Source organism: Rhinolophus sinicus, chromosome 1 (assembly GCF_057876585.1).
Source record: "Rhinolophus sinicus isolate RSI-liver-muscle chromosome 1, RSI-T2T, whole genome shotgun sequence".
NCBI classification, from domain to species: Eukaryota; Metazoa; Chordata; class Mammalia; order Chiroptera; family Rhinolophidae; genus Rhinolophus; species Rhinolophus sinicus.
Genome location: NC_142501.1, coordinates 35,280,758 through 35,306,165, shown reverse-complemented (window position 1 = coordinate 35,306,165; position 25,408 = coordinate 35,280,758). Strand labels below are relative to the sequence as shown.

Genomic DNA, 25,408 nt, shown 5'->3' with positions numbered 1-25,408 from the left:
GCAGGGGTTAATTGTCTGTGTGTTTGCTGTGGGAGATCTCTAGTCTCTACCACAAAAGTGAATTTTATAACCTTAGTTCTACCCATAACAACTTCATCCTAGATCTTAAAAGTCATACCAGGTCCTGGCAGTTTCTTTATTCACGTTTACAGCCTCCATTCTACCTAATATAGACAGGCAGGGGTAGGTTCCAAGGCTGACTTGGAATGATTAAGGTATGATTTATTTGAGCTTTTTATTTCTCTCAGGCCTACTTTTTAAGTACCTACTGTTATTCTTCCATCTAATTTACCTCCCAATTGTGCCATAGTTCCCCTTTTCTCCTAAGGATTCCTTGTAGTGTGTACTGAGGCTCAGACTAAGGACCTGAGACTCAAGACACACATCTCTGGGTGTAGGGCCAGGATCCTTCTGATTCTCAGCCCAGTGTCCTTTCTACTTGGCTGTATTTAAAACTATCCGGGAGTAAATCAGGCAAGAGAAAGCAATAAAAGGCGTCCAAATTGGGAATGAAGAAGTTAAATTGTCACTCTTTGCAGATGACATGATGCTACACATAGAAAACCCTAAAGACTCCACCAAAAAGCTATTAGAAACAATCAACGAATACAGTAAAGTTGCTGGCTACAAAATCAACGTACAAAAGTCCATTGCATTCCTATATACTAACAATGAAATCTCAGAAAAAGAAAAAAAAATCATTTTTCAATTGCAACAAAAATAATAAAGTACCTAGGAATAAACTTAACCAAGGATGTGAAAGACTTATATGCTGAAAGCTATAAGACATTTTTAAAGAAAATTGAAGAAGACACAAAGAAATGGAAAGACATTCTGTGCTCATGGATTGGAAGAATCAACATAGTTAAACTGGCCGTATTACTCAAAGCAATATACAGATTTAATGCAATCCCCAACAAAATCCCAATGGCATTTTTAAAAGAAATATAACAAAAAGTCATCAGATTTGTTTGGAACCACAAAAGACCCCGAATAGCCAAAGCAATCTTAAGAAAAAAGAACAATGCTGGAGGTATCACACTCCCTGACTTCAGCTTGCACTACAGGGCAACAATAATCAAAACAGCATGGTATTGGCAGAAAAAAACAGACAAACAGACCAATGGAATAGAATTGAAAACTCAGAAATAAAACCATATAAATATGGACAGATAATTTTTGACAAAGAAGCAAAAAACATACAATGGAGAAAAGACAGCCTCTTCAATAAATGGTGCTGGGAGAATTGGAGAGCCATATGCAAAAGAATGAAACTGGACTGCTATCTGTCATCATGTATCCAAATTAATTCAAAACAGATAAAAGACTTAAGCATAAGACCTGAAACAACAAACTGCATAGTAGAAAACATAGGTACTAAACTTATGGATCTTGGGTTCAAAGAGAATTTTATGAATTTGACTCCAAAGGCAAGGGAAGTAAAAGCTAAAATAAATGAATGGGACTATATGAAACTTAAAAGCTTCTGCACAGCAAAAGAAACCATCGACAAAATAAAGAGACAACCAACTGAACGAGAGAAGATTTTTGCAAACAATGCCTCTAATAAGGGTTTAATATCCAAAATATACAAGGAGCTCATACAACTCAACAACAAAAAAACAAACAACCCAATTGAAAAATGGGCGGAGGATCTGAAGAGACATTTCTCCAAAGAGAACATACAAATGGCAAATAGACATATGAAAAAATGCTCAACATCACTAATCATCAGAGAAATGCAAATAAAATCGAATGAGATATCACCTCACTCAAGTTAGAATGGCTATCATCAACAAGACAAATAGTAACAAGTGTTGGAGAGGCTGTGGAGAAAAAGGAACCCTCATACACTGTTGGTGGGAATGCAGACTGGTGCAGCCGCTATGGCAGGCAGTGTGGAGGTTCCTCAAAAAACTACGAACAAAATTACCATATGACACAGCAATCCCTCTCCTGGGTATCCACCCAAAAAATCTGAAAACATCTACAAAGACAAGCATGCTATGATGTTCACTGCAGCTTTGTTTACGGTGGCCAAGACATGGAAACCACCAAAATGTCCTTCAATAGATGAACAGATAAAGAAGTTGTGGTATACATACACAATGGAATACTATTTGGCAGTAAGAAAAGATGAAATAGGACCATTTGTGACAACATGGATGGATCTTGAGATTATAATGCTAAGTGAAATAAGTCAGACAGAAAAAGTAGAGAACCATATGATTTCACTGATATGTGGTATATAAACCAAAAACAACAAAAGAACAAGACAAACAACTGAAAGTATAAAAACTCATACATAGACAATAGTTTAGTGGTTACCAGAGGGTAAGGGGGGAGAGGAGAGCGTGGTTCTAGAAGAGGGTAAATGGGGTCTAATATATGGTGATGGAAAGAGAACTAACTCTGGGTGGTGAACACACAATGTTAGATATAATGTATTATAGAATTGTACACCTGAAATCTATGTAACTTTACTAACAATTGTCACCCCAATAAACTTTAAAGAAAAAAAACTAGTCAGGAGTAAATCATCCAGCTGTTTACCCAAAGGGAAATATCTGAGGACTGTTTGTAATATTCATTTCCCACTCTGGTTCTTCTTTTGATCACTGCAGTCCTTAAAGAGGCTCAATAAAAGGACAGTGATGGTGGAAAAAAACAAACAAACCAAAGGGCCTAAATGAAAATCAATTTTGAAATCAATTAGAAGTATAGGCAATAGGCCTCATAAGTAAAGGTTTTAACTTTGGTTTATAATTGGGGCTAGAGATTATCTATGACTGTCTTTTCACCATTTCACCCAGAACGAAGAATGAGTCAACCCAAACTCATTGAGTTTAATGGTGATACTATTGCCACTTACGTATATGTGGCTTTCCTATAAAGGAAATTATCTTCCTAAAATACATTTCCTATTATCTTCAAAATGAATTTCATTTCTTCATAATGATGAAAAAGTTTTTATCACTTAGACTTTATATCAGGACTTTTAATAGGACATTGAAATTAAGGAAAAGCACATTAGACAGTGGAGAAAAGTATACCCAAGTAAGACATCTATGAGTATTTTTAGAACAAAGTGAAAGAGTGGGATCCTATGCTATTCCTTATCTATTTTGAAAATATTTATTTATTTATTTCATAAAGCAGAATAACAGGATCCTTGTGAGTTAAGCTCATAAAAGTTCTTGAAACCCTCTTCCTCATGAGGATTTCAATGTCTGTTCCCCATCTCATTTAACTAAGGGATGAGAGTAGGAGAAATGAAATTTGACCAGAAGTTACAGAAAATAAAAGAAAGATAGAAGACATTAAGAATGACTGAAAGGATTTTTCGTAGTCATTCTATGAAAGCAAACCTTGAAGCATTAACTATAGTATGATAGGAGTCTTGGCAAGGTGTATTGGTGAAATAGACAGCCTCACGAAAGACATACATTGAGAACATAATTCATTTTCTTACGCAACAAATATTTAACTACAGTTCACTACCACTTATCAGTATTTGCTGCTGTACAAATCAACAATGGTCAATATTTTCAGAGGAGAATATCACCAATAACTCATATTTCAAACTTTAGAAAATGTTCACGAAACACATTTGGTAACATACTCCTGTGGTGGTGGTTAGAAGTCTTACAAAAGTCCAATAATAAGTAATATAAAATAAGCAATAAGTAAAATAAGTAATAAGTAGTACAAAAGTCCAGGAATATGATGGAGTGGAATTACCCTAATATGTGAAGGAAATAATTATTTGAATTCACTTTTGATTCTAAAGGTTTATTAGGCTACCAGTATGAATGTGGAAGAAACCAATTAATCTTATTTTTAATCATGAAAGCAAGAAAAGTCAGCAGTCATTAAATTCTTATGGTTTGAAAGGCTTCCATTTCTCTGCCAATCTCAGAATGGTGCTTTATTAATATTTAAGGCCAAGATCAGGAGAAAATTACTTATACTATTACCATCCTGTAGTTCAACAAAGATGCTATTTTTTAGTCATTAGCTCATTAATAAAACTGATGCAAATGTTTCAGAAACCTGAAATCATATAGTAAATGTTCTCATAATTATTGGATTCATATAAAATATGCTGTTTTTATTCTTAATAGAAAATAACATACAATAGCTCCCTCTAAAAGCATCTCTTTCACAATGATATTTTCTTCAAAATTCTCTTTAGATCTTAACATTAACTTTACTTTAGCTTTGGTAATTCTGGCTTTAAGTTACTTTATAAAATTGGAATTGCTATACTTAATAAAGCATATTCTATTTATTTTTATTGATGTATAATTGACATATAACATTATATTAGTTTTAAATGTACAACAGGATGATTTGATATTTGTATTATTGTGAAATATATATTGTGAAATAATCACCACAGTAAGTCTAGTTGATATCTACCACTATACATAGTTACAATTTTTTTTTCTTGCGATGAGGACTTTTAAGATTTACCCTTAGCAACTTTTAAATATGCAATGCAGTATTATTAACTAGTCACCATGCAGTACATTACATCCCAATGACTTTTTATTTTAAAACTGTAGATTTGTACCTTTTAACCCCTTTCACCAATTTTGCCCATGAACTACCCCCGGCCCCTGGGTATTACCAATCTATTCTCTGTCTAAATAAAATTTAAATTACCAAGTGTTTGAACATACCTAGGTGCTCTGAGGATGATGATCTACTTCTTGGTCTGATCTTCTGTCTTTCATATAATGCTAGGATAGCTGGGCTGGGGACAATCTACCAATCGTTTGCCAATGTCACGTGGGATACCTTTGATTTAAGGTTCTCAATATGGATCTCAGTCTAGGTAAAATCTAGCTACCTTTATTCTGAGCTCAAACCTTCCCATCCAAAGTCACACAGGCAAGCATCACCTCAAGTCACCGTTCCCATTTACATTTAAGGCTGCACAACACAATTGAAGCCTAATTATGTAATGTGCATCCCTATACTGCTGTGCATTTAAAAATACACCTTTTTCATTTTCAAAGCTGGCCTCCAATTATTATTGGTTGGGCCTCCCTGCCTGTGTGATTTAGAATTGCTTTGGGGTAAGTAACTTCTCTAAGAGATGTGAAACCAACAGGAGCATTGCCTAACCTGGATGAAGGTGCTTCATGCAGCTTGATGCTGGCACTGCGATCCCTCCGTACTGGGGCCGGCTCCAAAGTGGGGAGGCCTGTGGCTGAGGTGGTGGTGGTCCAAGTCGAGGAAACCCGTCTCAACAAACCCGGGGGCAAACTTCTTCTCAGGCGCTAAGAAGAAGGAGTGTTGATTTTACTACCAAACATATTTTCTATCACTAACTTCTATGTAATACAATGGAAAATAAAAGGGGGGAGGGTTTCATTGGAAGTTATTAAACTATATTGATTGAATATCACCTATCTCAAATGTGGTACTCAGATATAAAATAACATTTTGAGATCTTCATTTCAATGATTACACAAATATGGGACTATGGGAATGATAGTCAATTACCTTTGGAATAATTTTATAGTTATATTAGTTTCATAGAATTTATGTACCTATACACACATATTATATTAGTTATTTAGAGCAGAAGTTTTTCCTCAAAAGTCATTTGTTTGGAACATGGATTAATTTATATCGTCTTGCACAATAGTCTCTACACCAAAGTGTTTACTGATTTACTTTTAATCCCTTAATTTATAAATGACAGGAGGTAAGTGCAAGAGTGTGATGCAAAATGTACCACCTCTCTTTTGGTTAACGTGACTTAGACATCAGGCATATGGGTAATGTCATCAGTACCAATTCCTCCTAATAGAGGACTTTGCTGGTTGACCTGCGACTTTTTATTTCTTCTCTTTCCATATCTAAAGTGAGATATGTGACATCAGCAGCACTGAGGCAAGATTCTGGGATCAGCGGGATGAGCACCAAGCATGCTAAAGAGGGTCCTCACATTCAAAATTAAAGCGAAGGTATTCTGAGACACCTGCAGCGATAATTACAATAGGTAGACGCTGAACCCATTTTTATTTATGGCTAGCTACTCCTAGTAGACCAACCCCACAGACACAGTTCACAAAGATGCAGTCTGCTCTTCTGAAAGTGGAAGAAGTGAAGTGTATGGCACCTTGCAATTCAAGAATAGCTCTGATACTAAATAGTTTCCAGTATCTCTTAAAGATCTGAACACACATCTTCGAAGGTAATTCAACAGGGGAAAAAAAGGTCAAACACTGTAAATACCAGGATAATTGCCTCTATATCAGTCACTCACTTCATGTCTATTTTGAGACCCAAAGGAATCAGTTCCTCTCTCTTTGTTCCTTTATGGCCATATGCTAAGCCATACCTTTTTCAGAAAAGGAGATGTTGAAAGGAAACTATGTAACATCTAATTGACAAAGTTGTATGAAGGACACACTCCTGAGTCAAGAGACACAAAAGCAGGAGCACAGGACTTCCCAACTGACCTTCTCAAGGGGATGGCTGTCTGTGTACCAAACAGACAGCTGTGCATGACGTATCAGAGACCACTTAAATTCTAACTTTTTTCTTTCAGTTTTTAATATGACTTGTTTTCAACTAATGTGGGGTCTAAACACGGTGCAGGGTCTATCCCTTACAGCTTCCTTCTGTGAAATTCTTATATCTAAAACGTGACAAGAAAAAATGATAGAAAACACTAAGCTCATCTTTTACTTTAAATAATCCAGACGCAAATAAAACTCTTCTAAGTTCAAAACCTGTTGGGTTTAGGACAGCCATGAGGGGGCTATGAAAGATACCATACTAAGAACACAAAGAATGAAGGAAACTTCTGTTTCAGAAGGTGATGGATTTTAAACAGAATCTGCATTAGAATAAGAACAGGGATTTTTGTCTGTTTTTTTGTTGTTGTTTCCTTCCTTCCTTCCTTCCTTCCTTCCTTCCTTCCTTCCTTCCTTCCTTCCTTCCTTCCTTCCTTCCTCTCTCCCTCCCTCCCTCCCTCCCTTTCTTTTGCTGCTATAACCTTATCCTATAGAACAAGTCCTGGCATATAGAAATAAAAACTTGAAAGTCTGAATAAAAAAATGTAATGTAAAAAGATAAACATTTAATTTCCAGAATATCATGTGTAAAGACAGAAGTCTTTATGATTACATATTTTTTAGTACTTTGGTCACCATTATCAAACCTCTTCACTGAGTCACTGACGTGAATCTGCATATGGTTTTGGGGTGACAAGAGACCTAAAAGAAAAAAAAAAGTTGAACTTTTCCAGGAGTATGTCATTCATACCTACCTTGGGAATAGCCAGCTTGTCTTTTTCAGAGCTTTCTTCAGAGTCAGAACAGGTGTAATTTTCACTGAAGGAAACAGCAGGATTCACTCTGGGCTTGTGAATAGCCTGGAAGGTGAGCTGAGTGCTGAGCAGGTTGCTTACTGCCCTCAAGGACGTGCACACATTGGGGGGCAGAGAAGGGTCTGCCAGGAGGTCGGTAATGAGGCCGTGAGCCTCGCCCATCACGGCAATATCCACAGTAATACTGGTTCCTGAAGACTGAGACACCAAACAGAGGAATGGTCAGAAAAGGCCTGAACTGAAGGCACAGAGAATGGGTTTTTTTGCAAAATGGACTGAGTTGATTCTTCAGGGTTGCACTCAAGTAACATGCAAATCACATTTCTGTTTCATATTTTGCCAAAATTTGCCATGGCTTTCACCATTTTTGGGTTCATGGCACATCTTTTAATGTTAGAACTTGGGGAGGGTTAGGCTATATTTGAAGAGATTAAAAAGATAAACGTTAGTTTTTAAAACGCAAGAATTTTCAGAGAACAGGAAAAAAAAGTCATATCAATTACTCCTATGAAGAGCTCAAGATTTTAATGTATATTATTTATAAATTTCATTTTCAAAATAACATTATTAATCTACTCTAAAATGTTAATGTTAGTGATATTTCCATGTGATATTTTAGCCTAGTATATGGTAATTGTTCAACCAACATTAGAGATAAGAACAAAAAGCAACTCTATTTGTGTTCAAATTCACAAACTGTTCCTCTGATTGTGGTTGGTAAGAATAGAAATTCTAGTTCCGGAATTTTGCAATACATCCATCATAGTCCTCCAAACTGTCTATACGACTAAAAGTCATCACTGTATTTGCTGAAGAAATCGGGAGCACAAAAAAAAATGAGGACAGGAATGTTCCCCACCCTGCTGGTCATGCCAGAGTCCAGGCAGGAAGGTGTGAGAGCACGGGAGAACATGGACAGACTCAAGGCCAAGAAAGTAGATAAAGGCAGCTGCAGAAAACTGCTACTATTGGAATGTTGCCATAGTATGAGGCCCAAGGGATCTATATAATCTTAAATTGCATAACACAGTAATGGGGTGCAGGTCTGGAATTAGGCTATTGACATCCAAATCCTGACTCCTTACCCTACCACTTTCTAGCTGCATGATCTTTGGCAAAGTATTAAGTTCTCTGTGCTGTGATTTCTCCATCTGTATAATGAATATAGTAATAGTACCAACCTCAGAAAATAATTATAAGAATAAACAGGATAATACATGTAAAGCACTTAATCTTGTGCTGGAAATTGTAAGTGCTCAATAATGGTAATTGTATATATAACAATTATTGCAGGAATTCTGGAGTTTTTCAATAAGAGGCTAAGATGAGTTTGGCTATGCCGTTGGAAAAAAAAAAGTCTAGTCGTTCTCCCACAACGGACTTAAAAATAAACTCAAAAGATGAAAAGATTTAAACACAGAAAAGTTTAAGATTATTACAAGAAAATATAAGGGACTAATTTGTAATCTTGGAATGTTAAAAAATAATATGAATTCATAAACTGTGAAGGAAACAGCTGAGAGATCTGACTAAATAAAGATATAAACTTCCTAATAAGAAAATATACCATAAAGCAAAGGTAAAAGCCAGTCTGTGAGAAAATGTTTGCCACACAGAGAAGACAAAAACATATCTAAACGAAGAGCTTCTAAAAAAATCAATGAAAGACAAACTTTGATAAAGGGATTGGACGGACAATTCATATAAAATGAAAATAATCAAAAAACATAAAGAAGGTACTTGCTTCCCTAACATTAAAATGTGAATTAAGCAAAAGTTGTTTTTATCAAGTTATCAAAATGGAATGATAATAAAAGACTGATAGCACGAAGTATTAGTTGTAATGGTTTGGGGAAATAAAACACAATTGAATATTTTTGGAAGGAAATTTTGCTGAGTCTATCAACTTGTTGTTTCAATGTATATATGCTGTGATCCAGCAAAACAATGCAGACATCTAAAGAAAACCTACAGATATGTAAAAATATAAGGACAAAGTCAGAAAGGGTACAACAGTGCTCTGATAATAATAACCAAAGAATGTAGATAAAAATGCGTATCAGTAGAGAAAAATGTTAAAAAGACAGTTGTGTTCTAACTATATTATAAAGGGGTATGTACTTATTTAAAAGATTTGGATAGATCTATAAATGATTACTTGTTCAATTACTCATAAAATATTGTTTAGTGAGGGGGGAGTATGCCATAAAAAAGTTAATACGTATTATTTTTTAATCAGAAAATATGTTATAAAAACACCAACATCCATGAAGTGATCTAATCTTGTAATAGCTATATGTAATGGATACATTTTTTTGTAAAGGTATTGTATAGAAAAGTTAGGTCTTATACCATTAGAATAATCACAGTAACCATAATAATAATGGTGGCAGCACAAGTCTACAAAGTAGACACTTTTCTAAACTTCATTTTTATTAGTAAAAATAACTTGCCAAAATTAGAATCAGATAGCTGGAACACGGAAATGTCAGGCTGCAAACACAAGTACTCTGATTCTACAGCTCAAGCACTAAACCAGTACACCAAAAAAATTACTGAACTTTTTCGTGTTGTGTTCTTAAATGTATCTGTACTTAATGCTCTATTTAATCACTGGCCCATGTTTTTTTGCTGTTTGAAGGCCTAAATATATATTATAAACCAATATAAAAATTTAAGTGTAATACTAATAGTTTTAGATATGTCATTATGCATATGCCACTTATGCACCTACACTGTTAACGGCAAAAATGGCCATGAGATGCCACTGAGCTAGGTTAACATCCCCTTGTAGAAACATGTATTTTCAAGTGCATCTCTAATTATTATGCTTCTGAAAAACTCAGTATGATCTTCTGAAAAGCGTAATATTAATTCCTACCCATATTATTCTAATAAAGTTAAACTTGACAAGTCACCACACTGTTTCCTTAAAAAGTTAAAAATTTAAGTTGAACTTTGTTTTCTGGGCATATATTTTTAGACTTTCTGACAAGCAGATCAACACTTTATACTCTGATAATTAACAATTAAAGAAGTTTTCTCAAAATGTTCTCAGTATATAAAATCTATGAATCTGGAAGAAAGTAGAGCATGCTCCCTGACAATTAGGGTTTTAATTTTTAATGAATTATTGGTATGAGAACAAGTCTTTTTATAATTGTCTAATTTTAAGTCTTTTTATAGTACATTTTTAAAAGTAATAGATGTATTTCTTATATTTTCAGAAAAAATAAATATTAAAAAAATTTAAAATAACTTTAAAATAGAAACAGAATTGAAAACTCATCAGTCAACATTAGTGTTAACATAAGAATTTAGAAAATAAGCACGTTATGGATTTCAATGATATTTATGCTGTACCTTTTGTGAAAGCAAAGGTTTTCAAGTGAAAGCAAAAGCAATATTCAAATCAATAAGAAGCATATTATACATATTGGAATTGGCTAAGAAATCAAAGTGAACACTTTTACTGTTGAAAAACTTTCCCTACTATAATTCAGTCAGGTCTTTGCTTTATTGGTTTTCTGATTCAAGAATAGAATTGTGTAACAGTCAAAAGTTGTTTCACACATAAGAAGTTATCACCACTTTTTGGCTCAAATAACTAAAGGCTTCAATGAGGCATGAAATCTAAAACCAACAATCAGATTCATTTGCCACAGAATCGCCAAGACTAACCACACATCAAATTCTGAAAGACTAAAAGACAGACTGGCTGCTATTTCAATAAACAGCAGGCAAATTACAAAGATGCCGACTTGTCTAGGGAGTAACTATTAAGGAATTTTAGAGGAAAGGAACTTTGGTTGATGGTAGAGTTTTTTCACACGATACAAAATGTGAAACAAGGGAGTGACTCACACAGAGGCTAGTTCCACACCTATTCAACTTTAAAAATAATATAACTAAATTTCTAAGTATACCAAATAATACTCAGAAATATTTTGTTTAACTTGTGAAATCTGAGATAGTGATAATAAATACTCAAGGTAAAGTTTACATGAAAGTTACTTTAAAAGTCTTAAGCTAACAGCCTGAAATCATCTTTGAGTGCAGTAATGAACCACACTAAGCATAAAACCACAGTTGAGTCTTTTTATGGTGCAAATGATCAAATAAATCTTTTCCTTAAAAAAAAAAAAGTAACCAAGCAATATAAAACATTCTACGTTGCAGGCTCTTATAATAGAAATATTTAACATTTAAGAAAATGCAAGTATAATTCCCCAGACACTGTTTAAATGACAACCAAATTTGGATTGCCACCTTTAAATAGAAAATCTGGAATTTAAGTCTGATAAACAGTGGAGGAAAGTGCAGTTTTATATATCAAACCAAAAATAACTGATTTTCTTGGCTCTAACATTGATTTCTGTTAAATTAAGTAGGGGGGATTCAACAGTAATGATTAAAAAAGAAAATGATAATGTATCTGAAAGATTCTCAACTGAGAATGTTTCCAAGTGTCTAAGTCATTTCCACTGTAAAAAAAAAAAAAAAGACACCTGACACTGGCAGTAGTATACAATGAAGTATGGATATGGTGCATGTAAGAAAGACAACTTGGAATTCCAAGCAATATAGGGGACATACAGTCAAAGAGAAACAGTCTTGGCTCTTCATCAAAAAATGTGTGAAAGTCTAAATATTTTTATGTATTAAGCTAAAATATATTTCTAGAGGTATGGAAAATATATGTTGTCTTTTTATGATTATCTGTTTTAAAAATTTCTTACATTCACACACCAACTACTGGTCCTGACTGGTATATGAATTAGCACATGGAGTGCAAAAGGTACAAGTCCATATTTTCATCATGTGCATAATTTGGAAGGTTGTGTATATGAGAAGTTGGAAAACAAAGTTATAAAGAACTGGGATACAAGAGAGAAAGTTTTATTTATTCAACAATATCAAAGTTTTGTTTTATGAGGTAGTACACATGGCCTTTAAGAACACAGGATCTAGCGTCAGACTGTCTGTGCTCATTATTTCAGATATGAAATTTGGGACTTCACCTGTCTTCTTAGCTCTTGTTTTCATCTCTCAAAAGGGGTAATAGCTACTGTGTAGTACTGTTGAAGATTAAATGAGATAGGCACAGAAAGACCCCAGGAGAGTGCTTGGCTCACAGCACATGTTCGATAATTACATATAACCACATCATTATTATTATTATTATTATTATTATTATTATTATTACTACACTGAAAAAAATTGTGTGTACAAAGGGATGCATATTGTGTATGTATGTTTGTCTTCTACTTACACTGGATCAGTACTTTATAAATGAAGGCAACATAAAGATATGATTTCTCTACCAACAGTAACAACAACAACAAAAAACAAGAAAACAAATATTTTCACTTCTTATTCGAGGTAAATAAAACTATAAAGATCGTATTCCTTATTCCCATATATTCACAAGAGTTCTAAGATTAAATTTAGGCTTTTAGAAAGTAATTATACTAAAGTCATGGTTTCAGTTAATACAGTTGATTGCACTAGAATGATTTATAATACAGTATGTGAAAGCAATTCTAAAAGCAGGCATCTTAGCTCCATTGTTGGAAGTTTTTTTGTTTTTTGTTTTTTTTCTTTGTATTTAGTCATCCTGGGAGGCACCCTGGGAGGCAAACAGCATGAGAAGAACATTCTCAGGGTGAAAAGGGAGTTGGGATAAGAGAGGGATAAACAATGTAAGGGATGACACATAAAGGAAAGAGTCACTGGGACTTTTCTTACTCAATTTGGGTCTTCAATGCTGGGAAAAGATGCCTGATGAATTTTTGGAAGCTGTCGCCTCCTACATCTCTAACGTAGTTTTCTACCCCACACCCTCCAAATAGTTCTCTGGGAGGCTGTCCTTCTGTGACATTAGGGAGAATAGTATCTTGGTTTTTAATGTCCTAAATTCATTTTGAAGATGAGCTGGATTCGATAAAGGATCTTTGGTATATTACTGATTCTGACCCCCAGGCCAGTAAAATTACATATGTGTTTATGTTTTCATAGGACCCATTTATAATTTTAGACTTGAAGTTGGTTGGGAAATTTTTAAAAAATGAAATCATGTGAAAATTTTGCAGTAACTCATTGTAGGCTGAACCTTGGCGTAATGCCATCCTAAGGAAGCAGATGTTTGCTTATTTTAATTTTCTGGCAGGGAATACGAGTTTACATTTGGATTTTCTCCTTAAGATAATATGTATGTACAGTAGGAGAAAAACATATAGGACCCTTCATCAAATCGCTTTCCAACAACGTTTCTGTTGCACAGCCCCATTTGAGATGTGAGACACAACAAACTCCAGCAGTTACCAGAATTCTTTACTTCCTTCTCTTTTGACGTTCTAAGAACATTCCATGTCACCAAATGGGATGTAGTACACGGCCTGTGTTCTTATATATTTCCCTACAATCTATCTGCCAATAAGCCAAAAATTGTTAAACCAGTCCCTCTGTTTATGTTTTCTAAGTACCTTCTAGACACTAGCAAATTTACCGCACATCCGCAAAAATAATAATTACCACAGAATATTGTTTTATTATTTAAGAAATAAAACATACTTAGTAAATTGGATACTTTAGTAAACCTATATCTCTGAGAAGATAACAGCTGTCCTTTGATTTCTGGGTTGGTTCTTTGTTTCTTCTAATTAGACAGCTGAAGTGGCTGGCAAACCTATGAGGAATTCAGGTAATGAACTGTTCATCTGACTGCTCATGCAAATGAAGGTGGGGAGGCTTGGTTACGTATAAATTGCTATGTAAATAAAAAGCATTATTATTTCTGCTATTGGAAGAAACTCGATTCTCTGAGCACAGTTTGCAAATATTATAGGAAAAATTAGGACTATCTGAAAGAACTATGAACACGTAAGTTGATGCATTCTGATCGTCTTTTGTTTGTTATATTTTAAGAATTGCTATTAAACTTGAACTGGAGGTTTCTACTTGCTTAGCCTAAAAACAATTTCAGTGAACAACAGATGGCAGTATTCTGCCTTTTTAAAGAACTCTAATTGTCTGAACTTCTTTTTGAATGAGTGCTGCTCCTTCATTAGCAGGCAGAGTTTAGTTTTTTTTTTGCACAGAAAAAGAAAATAAACTGAAAAAAAGAATAATTTACCTAAGATGATTGGTAGAAAGTAATAAAATATTTTAAATTGTGTTATATCTCTGAGGATCATTGTTAAAGTCAAACCATAATTACATCAGTAAGATTTCGTCTCAGTTACAAATATTTCATTTCTGTCACCTTTCTCGATTTTTAAAGGATACACATTATAAACATGACCTATTTTCATACCCAATTTGATTTAAATTATTTTCTCTATGTAATTTTCTATTGTGATTAAAATATTCGTAAAACAGAAACCGTCAAAATATGCATTCTAACACAATGGTTCTTTTGAGCCTTCATCAGCATTTGTTTCATCTGCATTTTCATTTAGCCCTAAAGTCTTTCCTACCTCATGTGCAATGGGCACTTATCTATGCTGCTGATCTGCTTCTGCTGCTGCTGGGGGAGATCTGCTCTGCACTGTGAGAGTAGCATCCAAAGTGGTCCCCATGTGAATTCCAGTTGGGGGCATTCCTATACTTCCTACACTAGAAGCACCCAAATAAAAACAGACAGAAGCCTACTCATAATTTGATTGTCATTTAGGTTTTAGGATTGAATTGCATTTTACCTATCGATCAATTTGGGAAGAATCGATGCCTTCACAATATGGAGTATTCTTCCAATCCTTGAATTTGGTATTTCTATTTATTTACTTGTTTTTTTAAAATTTTCTCTCAGTGGTGCTATGTAGATTGCAGTTTACTAAGCTTGCACACTTTCCTTAAATTGATACCTAAATATTTTATTTTGATGCTATTATGAATGGGATTTTTTTTTCATTTTCCTAATTTTACATTATTGGTACAAACAAAGACAATTGACCTCCTACTCTGCAGTCTTGGTAAATTCACCTATTAGTTCTAGAAGCTTTTTTTGCCTTAGAAATTTCTATGGACACAATCATGTCAGATGCATTTAAATCCTAAATCGTAAATGACAATCAAAATTTTAACAGGTTTTTAAAAAAGAAATTGTCAAGGTTATGCTACAATTTATATGGGAATACAAAAGACTCTGAATAGTCAAAATAATTGCTTGAAAGTAAGAAACTTAGAAAATGCACACTACCTGATTTCAAAACAAACTATAAAGCTCCAGCAAACAAAACAAAGTGATGTTGGCATAAAGATACTCTAGATAATTGGAATAGAATAGAGTGTGTGAATAGTACTACAAATATATACTCATGAAAAAGGACTCAAGATAATTCAATGTGGAAAGAACGGTTATTTCCACAAATGATGTTAGAACAAACAGACACAAAGAAAAGAATGAACACTATAAACAAAAACTTGAAATGAAGCATAGACCTAAACATGAGAGCTAAAATTAAAGCTTTTAAAATATTGTTATCCCGTAGAAGCATAAGCAGAACCACAAATCTGAGCTACAGATGTACTTTTAATTATCTTAATAGCCACCTTAAAAAAAAGTAAAAAGTAATGGGTGAAAATAATTTTAATATTTTATGTAACTCCAAACATTCAAAATATTATAATTTCAGCATGTAACCAATAAAAACATTATAGATTAAAACAATAACAGCAATAACCAAATGAAAAACCCTTGGAGCTGTAATTTCAGAGAAAGTGTGCATCTCTGACCAGTTTGCAGATGTATTCATAGAACCTCTCTGTTATAGCACTTTTGACAGCTTTCAATTCAACTTTTGGCGTGTAATCATTCAATGAGTTTGTCTTCCTCTCTTAGGCTGAAAGTGCTAAGAAGACAAAGGCAATGCTAATTTTCATTTACCAGTTTAACCCCAGAGCCTAGGTTAGTATCTGGTACTCTTTAGGCACCCAGTGATACTGGAAATGAGGGAAGTCAGAAGTAGCATACTCCAAGCCTCCAAAACGACATAAATTCCCTCTCCCCAGTCCTATGCCTTAAAGAAATGTAAAATGATAAACAAGTTACAGTGTCCAAGATAGTCCATTAAAATAAATAATTTTTTGGAAGCCACCTTCAAATATTTAACCTTCTAGCACAATTTTATTTTCTAATCTTAAGCTTAAAATTAAATAAAAATATTAAGAATTGTTCTTGGAGTACTGGGGTCACGAATAAAAATTATATTTTAACAAACTGATTGTGGAATAACTACTATCCGGAAAATAGTGAAACTGAAGTAATAATACTGATAAAAGAAAGCAATTCTACGTATTTTTCTATAATTTGGTACATATGTGGAAAGAGTAAACAGGATTAGTATATATGGATGAGTATTTTCTGGGAAAAGAGGAAATCATGAAGGGACTGGAGGTAGAGAATGAATGGCCTTCTGAGGACAACGTCCAGGTGAAGTACAGAGTGCTTCTGGTTGAAAAGGATGTGTCTGTGTACAGCATGGTGACTTCAGTTAGTAATACTATGCTGTGTATTTGAAAGTTGGAAGGAGAATAGATCTTAAAAGTTTTTATCGAAAGAAAACAATGTGTAACTGTGTATGATGATGGATAGTAACTAGATTTACTGTGGTGACCATTTCACAATACACAAAAATATTGAATGTTGTACAACCAAAACTAATATAATGCTATATGTCAATTATGTCTGAGTAACAAAAGAAAAAAAAAAGAAGAAGAAAAGGATGTCTTGAGAGGTCTGAGGGAACAGATCATGTGAGAAACATGAGACAAATTCAAGAGCTTTGATGAACTGCTAAGGGCAATGAGAAACCTCTGCAGGGGAGTGGAATTATCCATTATGTGTGGAGGAAGGAATCAGGCTGACTTCCAAGCTTTTGGCTTGGCAGATGGGTAGCTAAGACTCTTTCCCTAAGTTGGGGGTCACAGGAGTAAGAATATGTTTTGGTGTGGATGCTGAGATATTCATCTTTCAGCAAATATGTGATATTCATGGGATGATTCAAGATGCATATCAGAAGAGATATCTGGAATGGAAATACACATTTGGGCATTAATGGCATAGATATGGCCATTTCAATAACACCCTAACAGGGAAGTGTATAAAGAGAAAAGATAACTGGACAGAGGGCAGAGCCAGAATCAATACCAACGTTTAAGGGTCAGGGAAAAGAGAAACTCATGAAGGAAAATGAGAAGGGACAACTGAAAACTCTGAGTATAGGGTCAAACGGACCAAGGAAATGCTTTTGTCAACATGGGAATAGTGGTCAGCAGGGACCAATGAATTTGAAAGATTAATATATTATGAAAAATATCCACTAGTTTAGCATCTGGAAGGTTACTGGTAACATTGGAGAGAACTCTTTCAGTGAAGCACCGAGACGACAAGTCACATTGCAATAATTTGAACAATGAAAGGAAGATATGAAAATGAAGACAGTATAGCAACTATTTGGTGAAAACTAGCTGTAAAATGGAAGAAGATAGAGATACGTCAGTATCTAGAGGGATACCAGACTCTAAAGAATTGGTGAGCAAGTGAGCAAGCATAAACATTAAAGGGGTTAAAACTCAGTAAAGACAACCGGATGATGAAGATCAAGTCCAAGAGAAGAAAGTAGAGGGTGGGGGGACTAACCTTTCACAGTGGGCGATACCTTTCTCATGATAACAGAGAAAAAAGAAGAATGTTTGTAGATTTACAGGTGAGAAGTTGGAGTTCTTATGCTTTGGCTTTTATTTATTCTGTAAATTAGTCATGAGTCCCTTGTTAAGTAGTGATGCAGATGATGTTGAGGTTAGAGATATAAAGGAGAATGACTGCACATGAAATTTTATATATAAAAAAAGGCAAGAACATGAAAATAGAAGGGGCCTGCCAGATAGGAAAGAAAGAGAACTGGACAACTGGACTGGAGACCCTGGTGAGGTGGAAGAGCAGGTGCAGAGTAAGTGAGCTTGAAGAAGCATGACGTCAGAGTTTGCATGAGAAAGGCAGATGTAGGATTCCCTTAGTAGACTAGCCTCTCAGGCATAGAAGCTCTCTGCTTTTCATTAGGAGAAAATAAGGTTGAAAAGGAAATATGAAGCCAGATTTCAGCTGCCCAGGAATAAAAGACAAAGTTTTCTAATTCTATCATTTGGTAATTGATTGATGAAAGATGTCTGAGGAGGAAAATGATGTAATCAAACTGTGCACAGTGCTTGAGGAAGATTAAGGTCAGGCATAGAAAAAGACAGATTTGACCAAGGCTGCCACAGCAATAAATATGAAAAACTAGGATACTTGCAGCATGAATGACAAGGAAGGGAACAGTGAGAGCAAAATTAAGGAGAATCCATTGTACATGTCAACTGATTTGATACTGGGACATGAAAAAAAAATGTATTCTTGTAATAATCTTCTTCACTTTGTCCACAATATTGTTTCAGTTCCATCTCTCAGAAATCTCTTTGAGTGCTCCTGCCTCGCAAAAGAAAATTTGGATAGTTCACTTGTTAGTGTATAATTCCATATTGGGTCAGACCAATGGTCTACGAAAATGTTCTCTTTTTGATATACGTGATCGCAGCCCTCCACAATATAAACAGCAGAAATGGTGAGTGGATGATCTTAATAGCTCCAAATTGTTTTAATATAACATTAAACACTTCATAAATGTATTTCAAAAGCTCAATAAATTCTAGTTTCTACAACTAATCAAAGATACCATAAACTAAGTAACAAGGTTTCCAAACTTATAAATAGACCACATTTTAAAACACTTGTAAATCATTGTTTTTGGAACTTACAAATGCATTTTTTTCCAGAGAAATAATACTATAAACAGTGATGAAATTTCTAGGCTACTTCACAAAAACTTATACAACCATTTAATAATAGGTACCATAGCATATTTTTCCATTGCAAGTGCACCCTTAGTCAATTACATGGCAATATTTTTAAGGACAAAATATAGTTTATCAATGGTGTGATTGAAAAAGGGAATATAAAGGCACTGGGAAACATCCATTTTTGCCTCATTTGTTCAATAAATATTAACTGAACATCTTCTGGGTAGCTGGTATTATCTATACCCTAGGGCTGTGGAGATGAATGAATCTCGGTTGCTGACTTCAAGTAGCTTGCAGTCTAGTGGAAGATGTTCAAGGCACTGGAAGGGATCAGAGGATAAAAGAGGAAACTGAGGGAACCCTGTGGATATATCACCACTGCCTCTGGTTAAGAGAACTACATCCGGCCATGTAGTTCTTTTCCACACACACTTTGAAAATAGCTGGCCTGAACAAAGTCACTATTATCATCCATATCTCTCCTCAAAGTAGGACTAAAGAAAAAAAGGACCAATTCTCCAGAGAAGAGAAGCATGGGAAGGGAGAAGGACGGGTCGCAGAAACCCATCACTCAAATATAGAAACCTCAAGTTTCTTGGTGTTTCCCTCAAGATCTTCAGTCTTTAGAACTCTCATAGCTCCAAAACGAAGTCTCTACTTTGAAACATGGATTTTAGAGCTCCCCATCCTCCCGTTTCCCCCCAAAACAGTAGGAAACTTGAGGAACAGTAGGAAACTTGCCTCTCAGAGAACTTGACTATCTGCCTCTTTCTATCTGGTTTACAGGATAAGGTGAGCTTATTTGTGAACAATTTTGCACACAAAGAAGATTTGTGTAAAATATTAAAAGTTTGTAATATCATTTCTTGATTTTCTAAGGCCACTCACAGCTCTACAAATTACATGTAAAGTTAATTACTTTCAAAATTTCAAACCACTGCACAAAAGGTTAAGTAATTTGCCCAAAGTTACACAGATAGTAAGTGACAGAGGTGGAATTCCAAACCCAGTAGTCTGGACCTACACTATTAATTACAATGCTAAAATGCCAACAGTATTTTGGGTAACTGTTCCTATGTATCGTCACTTACCTTTGATGATATGAAAATAGCTTTGCCCATTTGCTACACACTGTTAGTTTTGGAAACGCTTCCTTCAATTAATCTTTACCAACTTAAGCTCTCGTTATCAAGGGGGAACTTATTAATGTCGTAAGTAAACTGAGAATACATCATATACTCCCTTCCTTCACATCTTTTTTGTAAATCAAATATTAGAGTTTTCCCAGAACTAAGTCTCGGGGAAGATTGCTAACTTTTTTGCATCAAGAAAAGTGCTATTTATTCTTTCTCCCTATTTCCTGTGCTTAAGCCAAATCTCTTAGAATATTTGCTCCTGGAAGGAAAAAGTATCAGGCTCTTGTGGAGACTTTTGTTGCTAATAGGAAAACATCTGTCTTCATTTTCCTTTTAGGTGGTAATGAAAATTAAATTTTATAATGTATCTGTCTACAAGTCTGGGTTAATTACTTCAGTTTAAGAAACTAGTTTCAGTTATAATCTTATATTCATAATGTTATGAGACATTCAGATAATAAATATGGTTATCTTGGGTCAGCAGACCCCCGTAGCTCACCAAGACATTTAATAGGCAGATGTTGGGCAGGATCATAAAAGATTTGCATGAGAAGCACCTCAAACTGATATAATACTCCTCACATTTAGCAACACTGTGTTTGTTGCTGAGTAAAGGAGGAATCAGTTAAGAAAATAAGTCATTTGGTCATAATAAAGAGTCACTCAACATTTATGTCATAAATTTGTTTTCTTCCTTGTAGACATAACTGTTAGCTCAGTCAGTGCTTCCATATGTTGTTAGTATAGCAATGCCAGCATATTTAAGAAATACAAATGGCCAACAATTTGTTGCGATTCAGCACAGATTGTTTTTAACACAAAGATCTCTGCAAAGAACACAAATTAACTTCAGGAATGATCTTTTAAGATTATAATCTTAAAATTTATAAAACTGCTGATAAAACTGTGGGCTACTTCCCCCATCCCCTGAGGGATAAAGAGGAAGATCTAGGGATAAAGTGGTAGTAAATTCCTCTTTAGCTATTGTTTCCATCCATTTTAGTTTTATTTCATCTTAAAGTAAGGAAGTGAGAATGGAAGTATGGTACAAGAATATTAATTAAAACATCCCATAGAAACAAATAAGCAAAGCATTATTAAAACAAACAGAACAGTAAGCAATGAATCCTTTCACATAATGATTGTGATGGTGGACTAACAACTAAAATTAATATAAGGTCTAACTAAAAATAGCTAAAACTAATTTCCTGCTGTTGTCAATATTTCTAACAAATAATTTTAACTTACTATAGTGTCTCTATCATGAGCCACACACTATGCTGGTCCAAAAGAGGATAACGGCTTCTCAGATGTCCATTAGGCAGGTCTCACAGCTGATGGATCAAACAACAGATGTGATAGTTGCCCTAGGTACTACTGTGGCATTTTGACATCAATGTGAATATGTCCAGAGATACTGAGAAATGCCCCAATCCTGAACTATCTTCAATCCATACATCGTGGATGTTGTGATAGACTTTCTATACTAATCACGGAATTTGGTGAAGGGTGGGTAGGCCTTAGTCAGTGTGAATCAATGACACATGAAAAGAACTTTGCTTAATTCTTCTAGGAAAGGAAATCCCCTCCTACCAGAAGGAAGCATTATTGCTGCCAGCAGCCATCTTTGGATCACACCTGGAATCAGCTTTAGGATGAAGCCTACAGTGTAACAGTATCAAAAGGAGAGAGAGAGTTAAAAACCCTATGTCGACTACATGATTGAGCCATGAATTCACTAATACTGAAGCCTTCACTTCCCGGCCTTCTTATTACGAGAGAAAATGGTATTTCTTTAGTGTTACAGCTGGTTTGAGTAAAGTTTTCTTTTATTCATGGTTGAAAATAACAAATACAACATAAAATTTTGCCAAATGTATATGTAATTAGTAGATAAGTTGGTGGCAATGAAGATAAAATTTTATAATGTGTCTGTCTACAGGTCTGGGTTAATCACTTTAAATTTAAGAAACTCGTCTCAGTTCTAATCCTATATTCAGAATGTTATGAGACAATAGAAAAATATGATTATCCTCGGTTCAGCAGACTCTGGTGGAGCAATGGCTAGTTTCACTCTAGCCAAGTGACTCACTTCTAACACCAGCACCCAGGACACTATCCGTATTTGTGCCTCCACTGCAAATGTTCGCATGCTATGGACCTTCAGAATGATTTGTAATAATCAAAATGCCACTCGTCAAATCTTTCCTTGTAAACACACTCTATTACACGTGTGAATTTTGTGAGCTTTTAGAAGAATCATTTTATATTTATTTTCTACTCGCATAGCAACTTTCAGCATGCTCAGCAAAAAGGTGCCTAATTAGTTTAAGTGAAATGTCTTTCTCCAGTTCTTCTTGGTGGAAACTATACAAAATTATTGAATCCTTTATTGGAAACTTTAATTTAGCGTTATATACACTTATAAATAAAAGTAGGGTTTCATAAATCTTGATTCCCTTCTTACTGTTTTAATGTACCAAACGTTCTTTCTTATTAATACCTGTCTCCTACCTCTGTACTTTTAATCTCATCCGTTTAACATGGACAGCACATTTCTTCTTTTGACTCGAGTTCTTCTTAGTTCTTCTCTTTTTTTTCCCACTTCTCCCTCCTCTCAACCTAAGAATATCGTTAGCATTTGCCCTGCGAACAAAATTGTTCTTTGGCCCCATCTAAGGTGTTATCCATTCCTTTTAAATTCTAATCTATTAAACCCCTGGAAAGAGAGCTCTCCTGTCTCCTAGCCTTTTTAAAGGTAATTAATCTTCCATTCATGGCAATCTGATTTATATTTTCTCCTGATAAAATAAATTCCCTATCAAATACAATCAATGTCTTAATGAAAATATCTAATGATAATCCTGACTGTGTCTCCCGTTGCCCAGCACCACAGCTTCTTTCTCTTGTCTTGGCTCTGCCCTGGTCTGGCTTCTCTAGTCCCTTTGAGAAGTAACTCTGCTTTACTGGCTCTTCTCTCTTTAATTGCTGCCCCTAGTTATTGTTTTCTTTCTGTCCTTTTTTTTTTCCATCCTAAACTATGCCCTTCTCTCCCAGCTCTCACCCTGTGTTATAATGAATACCCACTAACCGGAGCTGCAACACTGACATTTCTGGCCTGTGTTCTTATCTGGTGTCTGGACAGCTCCACCCAAGACATCGCCTGGTTATTTCAAACTCATCTTTTCCAAACAGAATACTTCATCTCTATCTTTTAAACTCTTATTTTCCTCCTTTATTTCCTATCTTGACCAACAATAAAATCATTCAAAAAACCTGGATGGATACCTTGACGTTTTTTAACTTTTTTTTTTTTTTTACTTTCTAACCTTCAACATCAAATTGGTCACTGCATCAGGAAATTTCCACTGAAGAGTCTCTATCAACTACTTCTTTCTTTAAAAGCCCTGTATCCTTGCCTTAATCCATCTCTCGTTATTTCATATGACGATGGCTGCAGTTTTTTCTTCCAATTTTTTTCTTACCACAAACTCAGTTTTTCATAATACAGATTTATTAATATGCTGCTATATTATTTTCTTTGATGATTTCCCAAAGTTATAGAGCAAGATTCAACTTCTTAGCATGACTGTAAGTGTCTTAGCGTTTAACTTTTAACCCCCTTGCCCCAGATACATTTCCATACAGCCTGCTAATGTCTCTCATCCCCAGCTATCCTGGATTGTCTCCCCAAATATGCTACCACAACCCCATACCTTTTCTTACGGTGCTCTTCTGTCTAGGACTTCATTTCCCTGATATATTGGTATAAATGATCAAGATCCAACTTTAAAGTATAAAAATACTAAGCTTCAATCCCAAACTGACACCATGTAAGTATCCTGTATGGTCTTAGAAGACAATATTCTTTCTTCCTTCAGCTAATAAACAAAAATCTTCTTAAATCAAATATTTAAATAGATAAGATTCACCACTTTTCCACAAATATAATCCACCTCAGATTGTAAATGATTGCCTTTCTGCTTGAGAGACATATTGATATCTGTACTGTAAGGTTAGGCATAAACTGAAAATGCTATAATGAACATTATGTTTGTCATGAAGCATTGATTGTGGCAAATACTTTTGTAAATAGTAATGATAAGGAATATTACAAATAAACAGCTGGAAAGGAAGAGCTCATTTCAATGCAACTCAATCACTCCTAACTGGCCAACTTGAGTTTTCAAAAGAAGCTGGCAGAGTAGTCCTGACATTTATAAAGGACACAATAAGCTAAGGGCTAGATGACAGTAACCGTTAAGATCATTTGAGTCTCTTTACTCTGAAAGTACACTCCCCAAGCAAACTTCTGATACTAGCATCTTCTTCTCTGCCTATAAATCTACCCAGGTTCCACATTTTTAGACACACTCCCTCCCTTCCTTTTCTGGGATATGCTTTAATGCCATGTTCTTTCCACAATTTCTGCACCCCTATCAACTATAGTCCAATTTCTCTACCTCAAATTTTAAAAGAACAGTTAGTAATCAGCATATTCATTTTCTCACTTTCCATTCATATCCCAATCCACTGAGCTGGTTTTCTAGAACGAAGCCTGTAATCACTCTTGCTGTTATATCACAGTGGATTTTAACTGCCAAATTCAAAGGCTACTTTTCAGTCCCTGCATTAAGGGATTTCTTCATAGAAGTTTATAGCATTGGTGACTCATTTTTGAAAACCGCTCTTCCTTGAGCGCCCAAGAAATCAAGCCCTTCTAGCTCTTTGCCTATCTCTTTGAACATTTTGCTTCTGTAGCTTCGGAAATTTTCCCCTCACTTCCCATTGCTCTCAAACCATTTCCCCAGGTTTCACCTCTTAGCCCACGCTTTCTTCTTTATGTAGACTCTCTCTGTACTTGTTCACACACTTTCATGAAAGCCATACCACCTCTTCTAGATAACAACTCCTAAACCATGTTCCACCCCAAAGCTCTGCCCAGAGCCTTGCACTATTGTAAGAGTCCTTGGAGACATACAACATAGATTCTCAAAGGCGAGCATCCAAAACTCACTTGACCTGACTCTCCCAAACTGCTTCTCTGATGTGGAATCTCAGTCAGTGCCTCCAACATCCACCA

General features: G+C 35.0%; 1 protein-coding gene across 2 annotated transcripts in view; it reads right to left on the bottom strand.

Moving 5' to 3' along the window:
- PDE3A (phosphodiesterase 3A) overlaps window positions 1–25,408 on the bottom strand; it is a 273,155-nt gene that overhangs the window by 43,971 nt on the left and 203,776 nt on the right. For both annotated transcript variants that reach the window (XM_019738322.3, XM_019738312.3), the window contains exons 3-4: window positions 7,292–7,549; window positions 5,134–5,288 (exon numbers count right to left, since the gene is read on the bottom strand). In XM_019738322.3, the coding sequence (XP_019593881.3) occupies window positions 5,134–5,288; window positions 7,292–7,549 (413 nt within the window). The remainder of the gene's footprint in view (window positions 1–5,133; window positions 5,289–7,291; window positions 7,550–25,408) is intronic.